This window comes from Uranotaenia lowii, chromosome 2 (assembly GCF_029784155.1).
Source record: "Uranotaenia lowii strain MFRU-FL chromosome 2, ASM2978415v1, whole genome shotgun sequence".
Classification (NCBI taxonomy): Eukaryota; Metazoa; Arthropoda; class Insecta; order Diptera; family Culicidae; genus Uranotaenia; species Uranotaenia lowii.
Genome location: NC_073692.1, coordinates 31,110,394 through 31,125,311, shown reverse-complemented (window position 1 = coordinate 31,125,311; position 14,918 = coordinate 31,110,394). Strand labels below are relative to the sequence as shown.

General features: G+C 37.4%; 2 protein-coding genes across 2 annotated transcripts; one reads left to right on the top strand and one right to left on the bottom strand.

Annotated features, from left to right (window-relative positions):
- Window positions 1–9,297: 9,297 nt before the first annotated feature.
- Window positions 9,298–10,200, bottom strand: LOC129749442 (adult cuticle protein 1-like). Its single transcript, XM_055744420.1, has 2 exons — window positions 10,039–10,200; window positions 9,298–9,934 (listed from the first exon to the last, which is right to left on the bottom strand). The coding sequence occupies exons 1-2, from the start codon at window positions 10,042–10,044 to the stop codon at window positions 9,545–9,547; spliced, it is 396 nt and encodes a 131-aa protein (XP_055600395.1). The 5' UTR covers window positions 10,045–10,200; the 3' UTR covers window positions 9,298–9,544.
- Window positions 10,201–11,663: 1,463 nt separating this feature from the next.
- LOC129743803 (uncharacterized) lies at window positions 11,664–12,233 on the top strand. The gene is made up of 2 exons (XM_055735998.1): window positions 11,664–11,731; window positions 11,797–12,233. Exons 1-2 carry the CDS (start codon window positions 11,726–11,728, stop codon window positions 12,184–12,186), a joined length of 396 nt encoding a protein of 131 aa, XP_055591973.1. The 5' UTR covers window positions 11,664–11,725; the 3' UTR covers window positions 12,187–12,233.
- Window positions 12,234–14,918: the final 2,685 nt, after the last annotated feature.

Below are 14,918 nucleotides of genomic sequence, written 5' to 3'. Positions count from 1 at the left end.
TCAGAATATTAGTTTAAGTTATCTTTGTGTTGCAATTCGAAACTCCAGCTGCAGCTCTCATTTTATAGCGGTTGCTTATGAATTATGTTATAATGCCAATAAACAATAAAAATTTGAATATTTTTTGAAAAAAATCATTTGATTTTGGAAGGTGTAGCAAAGCACACCGGGTCAGCTAGTATTAACATAAAAATTGAATAAATGTTATGGTAGAGAAATGTTGCATTTAACCATGCTGTTGCATGATGCTATGTTTAGCTGTACTTATTTGCATCCATCACAAAAAAAAATTTCTAAGGAAAAGGTAAAGTTTGAATTTTGATAAGCTCAACATCCACTACTTTCTTTAAAACTAGCGTAAAGGAATATTGTGTAGGATTTTAATAGTATTTCTCTATTCATATTCCAAAAACGTTATAAAATTTATAAAAAGATGAAGTTTGAGATTTTTCTCATTAAAGTATAAATAAACCCATAAGACCCATTCGCAAAATCAGGAACAAATAGTGTAATATTGGGTACGCAGATACATTTTTCCTCATATGTTAACATTAGGAACAATTAGTGCCAAATTAGGAACATCGACACACTTTAAAAACATGAAGTTTTTCGTAAATTAAAGCTTGAAATGATTATTTTGAAACATAACAGAGTTCAGAAGAAAATTTGGAACTTAGTTGCCAAAAAATTGTGTATCTAATAATTAAAGATTTGGCGTACTAATATCAAATCTAAAAACCTCTGACATAATATAGCGAAATTAGGCTCACTTACCCTATACGCATTAAGGCTGAATCATTCGTCTTGAATACAGAAAAAAGCGACATTATGTCTCAGTAACTTTCGGAATATAATCAGCACTTTTAATTTTTCGAATTACGTAAAGTATCTTGTTAAGTTTCGTACCATTTGGTTGACTATCAGGAATCGTTAGCTATTATTCAGCGCAGTTAGCAAAGTTGAATTCATGAATAGTTTAACTATCATACATTTTCTTGTCATTTTGCTGGAGCTTCCAACTAACAAGGTAGTCCTGCTTTTAAAATAACATTTAAAAAAATTAGACTTTGTTTAACACAGAAAAATGCAAAATTTCCGATCCAATTCGTTTTTTGTATGGTGACTGCTGATTAAATTTTGAAACTCGAAACACAATTTTAATCTGCTACAAAATGTTACAAAATTCTGCCATTCCCAAAGGTTGTGAGAAGTATAAGAGAAACAGATATCAAAGAAAGATAGGACATAAACCGTAAATTTAATAAATTTCTCGGAAAAGATACAAGGGCTCATCGACAGGACTTGAACCCGCAATTTCCGTTTCGGTACAACGGCACGTTAACCAACTACACCACGGTAATCGTATTCTGAGTTGTAGTCACTCTCCAAGCATGTCCCCAAGGGAGCCGGACCGATAACAATTTATAACTCCCAGAAGCCCATAACATAAGTATAACAAAATTGTTGAGAAATATACCTACAAAAATCCTCTAACTCGACTGAATCGGCTAATATGTTCGCTGATTTCTTCCAAAGTGTATATTGTCCAGCTAGTACCGACTCTGACAGCAACTACATCGCCTCTATTCAATCGTACGATATCAACTTACCTTTACCGTGTTTCACTGAGCAGGATATCTACGAACAATTGTCTTCGCTTGACCCAACTAAAGGTTCTGGTCCAGATCGCATACCCACCGCTTTTTTGAAACTTTGCGCAGCACCTTTAGCTGCCCCGATTTGTAGTATAATAAACCGGTCACTATCGGAAAGATCTTTTCCCAGAGCATGGAAAGTTGCGTCCATCTCACCGATTCTCAAATCAGGAAATATTAACTGCGTAGATAATTACCGACCTATATCAATTTTGAACTCAATATCTAAGATTTTTGAAGTCCTAATGCATGAACGAATATATGCCGCTGCAAAACCTTTTATATCTGAGGCTCAACATGGTTTTATGAAGCGAAGATCAACCGTAACCAATCTGATGTGCTATGTAAGCTCTTTGAGTAACAGCATGGAGAAAGGTTTTCAAGTGGACTCTGTTTATATAGACTTCGCAAAAGCGTTTGACCGTGTCCCGCACAAAATACTTATAGCTAAGCTGGATCAGCTAGGTTTTCCTGAATGGGCGCTTGAATGGATTGAATCATATCTCACGGACCGTCGTGCCTTCACGAAAATTAAAAACTCGCGCTCGGAAACGTTTGCCATCCCATCTGGAGTTCCTCAGGGGAGTCACCTTGGACCGCTTCTCTTCATAATCTTTGTGAACGACCTGTGCGCAACTCTTCAATCCGACACTCTATTGTATGCCGACGATCTGAAGATTTTTAGAAAGATTCACAGCACTGTAGACTGTCTCGCCCTGCAAGCGGACATCGCTACATTAGAGAGCTGGTGTCAGATGAACGGAATGCAAGCAAATGCGAAAAAGTGCAAGATCATTAATTTTACCCGATCAAGAAATGTTATAAATTTTGACTACCAGCTATCCGGCCTCTGTTTGGAAAATACAAAATCTATTCTTGATCTAGGGATTAAAATCGACAACAGGCTCACTTTCGCCGAGCACATAGCGCTAACCGTGGCAAAGGGCTTTGCAGCACTTGGATTTCTTCGCCGAAACACAAGGGATTTTGACGACATATATGCACTGAAAGCCATCTACTGCTCGTCCGTTCGCAGTATCATGGAGTATGCTGTCCAGGTGTGGGCTCCCTCTCAGAGCACTCAATGCTTCCGCCTCGAACGAGTTCAACGTAGCTTCGTAAGATACGCTCTCCGGCGTCTTCCCTGGAATGACCCGCTCCGACTCCCGCCTTATGAGCAAAGGTGTGCTCTGATAGGCCTAACTACACTAGAAAAGCGTCGTATTGAACTGCAGCAAGCCTTCATTTTTGATACCTTAACCCACCGTGTTGACTCCGCATACATACTGCAACGTGTCAATATATACGTTTCCACGAGGACACTTCGGCGACGTCAGTTCCTATGGATACCCTATCACCGTACTGTATATGGCCGGAACCATCCAATTGATAAATGTTGTGAAAGTTTTAACTCAGTGAGTCATTTGTTTGATTTTAATATGTGTAAACGTAGGTTTAAATTAGTTTTAAGCAGAGTTTCTTAGGCTTAAGCAACTAGTCTGTACGGTTAGACAACCAAAGACGTAAATAAATAAAATAAAAATGTTTTTTTGGATCAGTACGATGCTAGCCATTAAACCCTGAGCGCCATGAAGAAATTTAGAAACGTCAGAAGTTGAATCTCGTTTAATTAATTTTCTACATCAAAAAAGCGAATAAGATTAAGTAACATGTATTATTACGATTTTAAACTACCTATCGCTTCTGGTTCATGATCAAAGATGTCGTCTCAAGAGGAATATATCTGCACATAAAGCTCAAGTGTCTTAAACTGATGGCGTTCAGTTCCGTCTGGTTGAATCCCGAACAAATGTTTACTTAGTAACCATAAACATACATTCATTCAAACATTCATACTGTTTTAAGGCATACCTTAGAACTCATAACATATGAAAGCTCGAACTAGTAGAAATAAATGAAAGGCTGGCAACCTTGCCAAGCCACGCTTCTGATTTCAGAATTTAATCAGGGTTTTTGGGTATAACAACAGCTGTGGAAATTTTTTTCGAACCACGTCTTGTATTCAGCTCCTAAAACCATATGTGAATGACAATTTTCTAAACACAGTTGTTATTAAAAAAAATACACACCTAATCTTTTTCCTGTTTTCCTCCAGTTATTTTTAACAGCTGAAATTACTGGTCGATTCCAGGACAGTATAACAGCTTAGTAAAACAACTGTCAAATTGTCTTGCATGATCGGAACAGGGTTGCCCTGTGATTTGAAAGGACTTGTTGAAATTATCCTGTAAGCTCGAAACGGGTTTCTCCCGCGTTTGTTGTGAATTCTGCTATATTTCCCTTGGTTTTAGATTCGTTTTATTTCTCAAATTGCTTTCAATGTGCTGTTTAGGAAAAAAACTAAAACAATTGATGTTTAAACAAGTAAAATATATTTGAAGCATTTTTTAATATTCACTATACTGCCCCTATTCACATATGAGTCCCATGTGCATTTTATCACTTTTGAGTTATCGATGGAAAACGCTTTCTAGTGGTCAAATTTACTTGTAAAAAAGTTGTTGTTCGAAGTTTGTTCCAAAAATTTCGGAAAAAATATGACCGTTGGTGTGTCCCATGTGAAAAAAATATTCGCATATGAGTTCCATGACCGAAATTTAGCGCTCGAGCGTACAATTGAAGAAAACTGTAGATAGAAAATTAAGTTAATTTATAATTCAATGCTAAAATCATTAATATACATAAAAATTGAACGTATAGTAGCATAACGCACGTCGATAACAAAATAAAAATAATTTATTTTAATTCTTTTATATCCACAACAAAGTCAATACCACTGTTTTCGTTTATCACCCAGGAAAATATTCCAGGAAGAAGTCTCCTTCTTTGTTTTGGAATCCAGCTCATGTTTGGTCGGAACTAACCACGGATCCGTTACACAAATTAAATTAAATTGAAGTATAATATATTCGGAGCAATTTTACACGAATGAAAACAAAGCTTTTGAAAAAAAAACACTAGAAAATTTATCCCACACGATTAAAAAAAGGATAATTCAAAAATTACTTCTATCGTAAAAAAAAAAGGTAAACAAATGATAAAATACGTTAGAATAAATCTTGGCACTTGCCACCAACGCTGATAACTTTAGCACAAGAGACTCATTAGCGAATAATCTCGGCTCGAGGGTTAAGAATATTCGCATATGAGTCACATGAGTAGTTTATTATAATTTTTCCGTAAATCCGTTAGTGTAAGCGTAAAAGTATTCTTTAAAGTGTTTTCTATCCGAACTATTACTAGGTTTTACCAACAAATGATACACATGATTGTTGTAATGAAAACAATGTTCAAACTTTACAAGCGTTTTTCGCGGTTTGCAGTTTTTACACATGGGACTCATATGCGATTAGGGGCAGTATAGTGAATATATTTGTACACATTTCAGCACTCTTCATTTTCAGTGTACACAGAAGAGACAGTCTTTTGTGAACAAAAAGATTTGAGTTTGGCATCTGCCAAACGTAGATTAGGAACAACAAGGGACTCAAGCTACTGCCTTGAGGCACTCCTACGTTGAGAGGACAGAGATAACTTTTAACCTTCCAAAGTCGTTCGGGTCAATATGACCCGAAGCGCACACTGAAATCATTATAACTTTCGTAGCCAAAACGCTTGATGGCTGTTAAAATTAAAAAAGAATGTTTCTTCCGTAATTTTGGAGGACACTGTCCTGAACTTGCCGAGATAGCTTAAGTTACTGTGCACTCATAGAAATATCATCCTAAATTTCAAAAAATAGGGTGAGTGCTCCTACTTTAGACCTAGAGCCTACATTAGTCCTAAAATACCGAAAATAGGAAACATTTCATTAATTTTGCATACAGTCAATGAGATTTTCAACGTTTATAAAAAGGGGATTTCTCTTAAGTGGTAAAACAGAGAGCTCAATTAGAGGGAAGCAATTCGAGAAATCAGAGAGATTATGAATAAATCATATTAATTAACAGGTCAAGCCTAATTTTAAAGGAAACTCTCATTGCTGTAATGAATATGAACTAAACTATCCATGTTTACTAAAATAATAGAATATCATCGGAAAACTCGTAAAATAGGTGAAGGGTCCAAAAATTGGACACTTTTGGTCACTATGTTCCATTTTTAGACCCGACATCAATTTTTCAACACTAAACAATCAATTAAGGTGCGAATTTTCATAAGGGCATAATTAAGAACCCCTATTGAGCATTCCCAACATTTTTTCAGCATTAGGTAAATAAGCTACAAGTTAACACAAAAACCTCCTAGCAATTATGTTGCTGAGGGATGTGCTAATGAGAATAAAGTTTGAGATATTTATAACAAAAATAAAGGTATTTAACAGCTAAAAATCCCTAAAATTTGTTCATGGTATTTTTTTTATCTATAGGGGAGAATGAGGATACTTGATCCCTGGGGATACTTGATTCCTTAGCTATATCTCGAGACTGGAATGTCTTACAAAGATCAAATGTTCTAGAAAAATGTGCCAAAATGAGCAAAACAACAATGCTTGTAGTTTAAAATTTTTTAACAATATAATTGTTTGAGTAATTGAACTCTGTTTGAAAAATTTCACAAAATGTAACTTGAAGATCTTTTTTCATCACTTTAAAATGTTCCTTACATGGGAAAATTATGAAAAAAATATTTGTTCCAATGTATCGATCGTTCGAGCGTAAAATGAACTTCATAATGCCATATTTTCAAAGCAATGGAAAACTCCCAACTTTTTTCAGAAAAAGTTTTCTAAAATGTTGATTATGGGTACAATTGATCCCCTAGAGTTGGGTACAATTGATCCCCCTTCCAAACGGCATATTCTTCTTCTGAATTGATCGTTATGATTGCTGATTACGAAATTACTAATATTTATCCAAAAACTAATATTTATTAAACAATTGTCTGAAGAAAAGAGCAAAAATAATTAATTTTCTCTTAATTATAAAAAATAGCGCCTTTAAGTATGCAATGTCAATAGCGTTGAAACAAAGTTATAGAATTTTCTTCTTATGTCTGCTATAAATTGTGAAATGAGAACAAACATGACCAAAATAGTCAATTAACATTCTATCTTGGGGTTTTGTTTGATTTTTATACAAGGATTAGGGCTTCTGCAATAAAAGATCAAGTCTCCTTCAATAGGGGATCGAGTCTCCCCTAACTTCAGAAAAATCGCAATTTTTTTACTCCCACGAAAATGCTTCTAGTTCATCAACGGGTTCAAGTATCGTTCTAATTTTTGGAGTATAGAAACTTGAAGTTACAAGCTGTCAGAAAATGTCAAAGACGGCGAGTTGCAAAATTTTTCCAAAAAGATATGGTGAAAATAAGAAAAGGGGATCAAGTATCCCCACTCTCCCCTATATATAAAAAGCAATTTCTGTATGTTTGTTTGTTTGTTTATTTGTTTGTTTGTTTGTTTGTTTGTTTGTTTGTCCTCTATAGACTCAGCCGTCTTAAGAGCTAGAGGTTTGAAATTTGGCATGGATACTCATTAGGACCAGGAAGGATGAAAAATGTTTTCAGATTTTCGGATGACCCCTTCTTTAGGGGGTCGTCCATACAAGACAAATATTGTTTTCGCGATATTGACATTATTTTTCATCGGATTATGTTCAAAATTTGCACATGAAAGTTTTGAAAGACAAGCAATCGATTTCAGATGATAAATTTTGTGTAAGGGGTCAGCCAGAGGGGTCGTCCATATTGACTGTTTGCTGTTTTTGCGATATTGACGTTATTATACATCGTATTCAGATGAAAATTGGTAAACCATAGTTTACAGTGACGTGCAATCGATTTGAGGTATCAAATTCAGTGTGAGGGTCCTGCAAAAGGGGTCGTCCATTTTAACTTTTCAATAAATTTTCAATATTGGCGTTATTATACACCGGATTGGGATGAAAATTTGCACATAGGAGTTATAAGGGACAAACAATTGATTTTACTCATCCAAATTAAAGTCAGGGGTCGGCCAAAGGGGTCGTCCATATTGAATATTCACTGTTAATGCGATATTGTCATTATTATACATCGGATTGGGATGAAAATTGGCACACGGTAGTTTTAAGGGAAGGGCAATCGATTTCAGATATCAAAGATTGTATACGAGGCCACCGAAAGGGGAACTTTTTGGCAATAATTGCGTTGTTATGCAACGATCGAGTCGAAATTTATACACGGGGATTTTTGGCACGGTCAATTAATTTCTGATTTCAAATTTAGTAGCAGACGACAGAAAAAGTGATCGTCCAATTATTACTTAACAATGAATTCAGTAGTGCATCTGGAAAATGCTTGGCAATTGGCTTTCATACAAGCTATTCATGACATATTCCAAGTTGAAAGCGAAACGGAGTTCGTATGGGATCAGCTAGTTTAAAATAAAGTACTTAATTAAGTTTTTGATGTTTTTTTTTCGAAAAATTTAACTTTTTACTGGCTTTTTAGATCTAGGTCCAATAAAGGGTACAAATGCAGTACCAAATCAAGAACAGTAAGTTCAAAGTAGGAAGTTTAACTATCCATAACTTTGTAATTCTTTCAAAAAGGGCAAACCAAGGATCAAATCTCTCATTGAAACTTGCAGATAAGACCATGATCTACGAATGGGTTTTCTAAAAACTGCAAAACACCCGTCTATGTATGAGAAAATAAATGAATCACCGCTTAAACGGTCCAAAGTAGGACAACTAACCCTATAAAGTATCACGAAATACCGGTGAGTATAGGTTCGAATTTCATGGTTATTTAGCAATTTTCATGTCATGCGAAGAATTATTATCCCAAGAGGAATAAATGATTTCTTATTATTTCCAGAAAGTAATGATAGAAGAAAGATAAACAAAAGTATCGACCATCAACAGGATTAGGTATCTATTTTATCAAGTGCAATTTCATATTAAATATTTGTAACGTTAGCAAACTTTATTCGATAGATTTCTGTGTCCGATTTCCTAAAGAAATATCTTTGAATTTGGCAAAAATGGCTATGCACACATAAGTTGAAAAACATAATCATTTTGAGGGATGACAACAGAAACATGTGTAAAATTAATTCAGGCAAACAATTCTTTTCATACAAAAGATACACGGAAAAAAGTGCACAGAACGTGGTGAAGATAGAAAAAAATGAACAGAGAAAAATCAACTATTTTAACAAAATGCTTAACAATCAACCTTTAAAAATTAGTCATTTAAAGATACTCCTTTTTCTCCTGTATTTTCATCAATCCTAAAATTGCATGTAGCAGCTTAGTTATTTTTGCAGCAGCTTTTGTATTTTTAAGTTTGAGATTCCAGAATTAGTTTTGATTTTGGAAACCGAAATTCAACCCTTTCATTTATTTTTTATTTCAAGGTGTTTAAGGGTCACATAAGAGTTGTCTAATCAAAATGAAATCAGAAGTGATGTAAAATATGATCAATATCAGGAGGTGGGAGCAATCAAATTTTGACTTTCAAAATGTTGAACGAAGGTAGATGTTGATCATATTTATTCGATTTTATTTTTTGTAATTTTATTGAATTTTATAGTAAGGTGACACGTGGAAGAATGTCCTTAATGGGTTGAATAGGTAAAAAAAGTTAGGTCATGATATTGTTCGGATCTTATAAAAATTTGAATAAAAACAGGTGATTTACAAGTTTTTGAGAGTTGAAATTTATTTACAGCAGGTAAATAATTACTCTAGTTATTCACAGCTTAGCTAAAAAAAGAAAAGATAAAACAGATCTTTGACTCTTGATCTCTGCTACACACATTATCGTTCATCATGGCAGTTTGTTTTGTCTTCGGCGGTCAGTTTTTTGAGCGAACTTTTCCTGTTGTGATAAGAAGAAACAATTTGGTTTTTTGGTAGGATGAATCCGAGATCCGGGCCAGCTTAGATGGTTCCTGGGGCTGGGGCCAAGTTGAGCTGCTTCTGGGAGACGGCGTGTCCTGGCAGAGGGGCAACATGGACCGATCCACGGTTGGCATTCACGGAAACGGCTCCGGGAACAACTCCGGCGTGGTGGGCAACCGAGGCAGCTGGAGCACCCCAGTGTCCGGCAGCGTATGGTCCCCAGGCACCACCCCAGTGAGCACCAGCCCAGTGAGCAGCTGGCCAGGCAGCAGCACCACCCCAGTGGGCGGCAGCAGGCCAAGCTCCACCCCAGTGGGCAGCTGGCCAGGCACCGGCATTGGCCTGCACAACGGTGGCTCCGTATGGTCCATAGGGCCAGCTAGCTTCCGAGGCGACGGCCAGGGCAAGGACAACGGCGGCAATGACGAACTGCGAAAATAAAAACACACACACATCGATTATATCACTTGGTGGAACACTTCCTTGGGTTATCCTTAGGATCTTCGAGGGTAGATTAGTCCTTTTTTCCATACCTTCATTTTGTGAGATGAGGTTGGTGGTTTGTTGAGGTTTGTTTGTTAGAACACTTGGACTGCTTATGCTTCTACTCAGAACCCGAGCGCGGTTTATATAGTTAGAAAATCTCCCGGTTGCGTTGGGACTAATCCGTTCTTCCCGAGACCACAGAACGAAAAGTTCCTCTCTCTTCTTGTTTGCGTATTGTGGCCACTAGCACCAGCACCAGCACTTGTAGATATCGGGTGCCGGGTCCCATCGACCGAAATCAACCGAAGCGACGCGACGACGGTCTATTGACCGCTTTTTAATAATGATAGTAATTGCCCATCAAGAAACTATTTACCAAGTGGTTTAGTTACTATCTATTGCCATACTAAGTATTGGTCTAAATAGAGCCACCCCGCGATCATTTCCCTTTCCCTTCTCCTTCTTCGATTCAGAACGATCGAAATGCAACCGATTCTGATCCAGGCGGGGTGACCGAGAGATGCATTCCTTCGAACCACGGAAACCGAACGCGCGCAACAAAACACTCTCGCGCCGTTTTCTCGGTCCCACACACCTGTTGAGATTGTGCGATGTTTGTAGGTGTGCTCGGTAGAGTTCGATTAATTGTACGTTTGATACTTTCCTAATTGTAGCATTCGGGTCTGACCATATCTCACCCAGTCGAATGCATTATAATTCAAGCTTGTAGGGCGTTTTAAGGATGATTTTTATTGTTTTCTGGATTGGCTTGAGGTTTAATAGATGAAATAATTAGAAGCTTTCAAACGCTTTGTTTGAAAAGCTTTCTTCGATATGAAAAGGTAATTTTGCTTGAATTTGCCCAATGGATATATGATACTCTTAAAGAAGAATGAGCAATTCGATCATTTCCAAACAGCTAGACTATTCTGAGGTGATTTGAGTGAAATCGGGAAGCTCAAAGATTTGTTTTGGATTAATTTGCTTTGGGTTTTAAGCCACGACCCAATCAATTTACCACCCAAGAGTGGTTTGGAAAAAAAAGCGGGAATGTCTAAAGCCTGTTTTTGACATGTTCAATGATCGTCTTATTTCAAGAAAATCGTTTAAAAAAAATTTCAAAATAAATCCGTGTGAAATAAGATCATTAAAAAAATAATTCAATGTACATTCATTCTACATAATTCTTGAAAATTGCGCTCTACAATTAGAGATTTAACAATGAACATATTTTTTTTCTAATTTTTTCAAACTGAATACGTATTAATTTATGAAGTATCACTGTTGTGAATGAACATTATTCGTTTTGTATGACATAAGGATGACCGGTAATGATTCTCAACGATCGTTTACAAATCGTTTTCCTCTCGGGGCTCAATCGAAATGTGTCTCGAAGCCCGCCGAGCTTTAATGTAATGAAAATCAATTCCTGCAGCCTTGGCTCTACAAAACGGCGATTATCGCCTGTTTAAGTCAACCGATTAACACAATTTGAGAGCCCGTGCGGGCATCAAAATTTAATTTACGATCTCCGCTACTGAAAAACTATGAATATCACTTTTAGGAGTTAAAAGTTAAACGTTTTAACTTATCACTTGAGGATGACACTTTTGGCCCCAGGCCAACTATAAAACCAACCCGGGTTGGCCATTTTCGGCACAGTGTGGAGCCGATCGTGTTCTTATTTCGCAAAATTTAATCCGCGAGCCATCGAAGAATCATCTGACCGCAACAATGAAGGTGACCCCGGTTAATCCAAGTTTATTTGAGAGATTTTATTCTGTAAAACGTTTACTTCTTCGTAGGTGTTCATTGCATTGCTGATCGCATCGATGGCCATCGCTAATAGCTGCCAGGGTTCGGTAATTTCTTCGTCGGTGTGGCCACCATATTCCACGGCCTGGAATCACTGGAACGGATGGAATCCTTGGAATGCCTTGGGATTCCCGTATACGGAGTGGCCGTCCTATGCCTATGGTGGACCATACGGCTACAAGACTGTGGTTCAAGCTAATTGGGGAAAACCCGGTTATCCTTGGAGTGGATATCCGTGGTCTGCCTATGGAGCTGCCGGCTATTATGGATGGGGTCCTTATGGAAAGGCTGTAGTTCCGGTTGATAAAATGGTGGCAGCAACTCCAGGATCGTTGCATATCGCTCCGGTACCTGTAGGTGGAATAAAGGCTGTTTACTAAAAGTGATTTGGAAAGTTACACAGTTTATGGAAATTGAATAAAGGACAATCATGCAGCAATTTTAAATAAAGTTAAAGCGTTTTAATTCAATTTTTAGTTTTATATGACAAGTGGAAAATGTGCAGCTGTGAGAAATTAGAGAGAAATACTATCAATTTTCGATGGTTGGTAAAGACTGTTATCGGGAAAAATGGAACAAACTCTTATGCGAACAACTTTCGAAATTCTTTAAAAAAAAACAGTATAATGAATTGTACGTCAATTGATGACGCCCCAAGCAAGAGGAGCTACGAATAAAAATGTTGTACAGGAGTCGTAAAAATTCTAAATTACACGCACGCAGAAATAACAAACAAAATCTCGGAAGCTGTTCACGACATTGTTGACATAGTTGATCGCGTGATGAGTGACGACGAAACCTGCGCCAAGGCAGACTTCAGACTTCAGACAGCTTCCTAAATAAGAGAGATGGTGGCAGACAGACATTTTCAAGCATATTAAACTATCAAAGTTTGCCATGAAAAATCTCGTTTGGAAAGCTATCTGTACCTGTGGCTTGAAAAGCGACATTTTCGTTGAAACAGGGACCGTCAACCAGGAAATTAACGTGAAACAGTGTCTTCAAAAGCGTTAGCTGTTTTTCGTGCAAAAAAAACATGACTGTGTTGTTTTGGCTGGATTTGGCATTCAGGTTATGCCAAAAGATAAAAACCCTCCCAACATACCAGAATTACGCCCAATCGAAAAATATTAGGCGATAGTGAGCAGAATCTCAAGAAGAACCAATAAACTGTAGGCAGCGAGAAGCAGTTCAAAGCAAACCAGAAGTTTAAAGGGTGATACGGTCAAAATTTGGTCAATATCAACTTGACGTATTTCTTTCAATTTTGCATTTAAAAACCTGAACACCCCTCATTTTGAAGGTGTGTGTGTGTGTGAAGAATGTTGCTCCTATTTTGATTTTGGAATTCACTCTTCAGTTGTCAAAATGTCGTCCAAGAAAGAAGAGCAGCGTATCAAAATTTTGCTCGCGCATCACGAAAATCCGAGCTACTCGCACGCAAAGCTGGCAAAATCGCTAAAAGTTGCCAAATCAACCGTTACAAATGTAATTAAAGTGTTTGGGGAACATTTGTTGACAGCCAGGAAGTCTGGATCGCGGGGAAATCGAAAACCGGAAGCCGCTGAGATGACAAAGAGAGTTGTCGGTAGTTTCAAGCGAAAACCTAACCTCTCTCTCCGAGATGCCGCAAATAAGCTGGGTGTATCGCCTACAACGAGCTGGACTATCGACTTGCAAGAAGGTAGTGACTCCAAATCGCGATGATAAACAAAATACGACGGCCAAAGCGCGATCCCGGAGGCTGTACACGACGATGCTGACGAAGTCTGACTGCGTGGTAATGGACGACGAAACCTACGTCAAAGCCGACTACAACAGCTTCCGGGACAGGAGTTTTATACGGCAAAAGGACAGTTCGCTTTGTGGGCTTGATGAGTTCGGTTCGCTTCGGTTTTTCTCTCGCGGATCTCGTGTGGAAAATAAAAGTGATAAAAAAAATTAGTTCGGTTACTTACGGAAAATATCGAATATAGGGTCGGAATCGGAAAAGGGAACTTGTTTGAGAAAGGATGGTTTTGATTGATATTCAGTTGATAAGTTGTGATTAAAAGAAATGTGATGTGTGGTGTAATGTTGAAATGCAATCCAGAAAGCGGACGACGCTTAGTCAAAATGGCGACTGAGTCTCCGCGAATAATTTACAAGTTTTTTTTAAGTAGCATCGGTGTTTTCCAAAAAAAAACGGAATATGGGTGTGGGAATGTATAAAAATTAAATGTGCGAGTGTGTAGGGAAAAATTATCGAAAGTATTCTTCGAGCGGTTCTCGTGCGTGGGTGGGAATCCATTCATTTAAAGTCAGTGCATGGGATGCTAAGATTATATCAATTTTAAAGTACTGGCGCAATAAGCTGATGGATAATACTATTGTGTTTCTGAGTGGGCGGAATTTGGAAAAACTAGTCCGAATATTATGTGATCTTGATAAAGCGCTGGTCAAACAAGAAGTGATTGGTCGTAAATTAAAATTTGCTTAAGAACATGGCGTCCAATTCACCTTAATTCGATTTTTTTAATCAGCATGCAGTAGATATGAGTGCGTCTGTGTGTTGGTCAGACATGGCGCCCCGCGCCAAGCGAAGAAAACCCGATGGAGAGAGAAGACTATGAGGCAGGAATATGGTGAGAGCGTTCTAATTTATAAACATATTATCAATTTATATTTGTATTTGTGTAATGTATTTTCTTGTTATGTTTTTCTCGTCGGCGGGTAAAAAAACAACGTGGCTGCCAGGTAGGCGATGGTGGCGAGTAGCAGAAGCTCGCAATAGTATTTCATTAAGCGTTGCCAGAGTTTCAGAAAGTTCAACAAATTGCTGTGATGGATAAAATACATGCATTGATTTGAGTGAGCAGAATTTGAAAATATTGAATATCGATGCAAGAAATGTGATAAAAAGTTATTCGTCGTTTACTGCTCTATTTTGTTATGATGCATAACTAAATAGTCGTTAATCCTATCTATTTTAATACCTTTTTGTTCACCTCACCGTTTCTCAACATCTCTGTATTTGATCAAGCGATGATTCTTGTCTCAGTTATATTTTTACCTCTGGTAAAAATATAACGTTTGTTGTTGATCTAATATAAGGTTTTTCGTTTTAGTAATC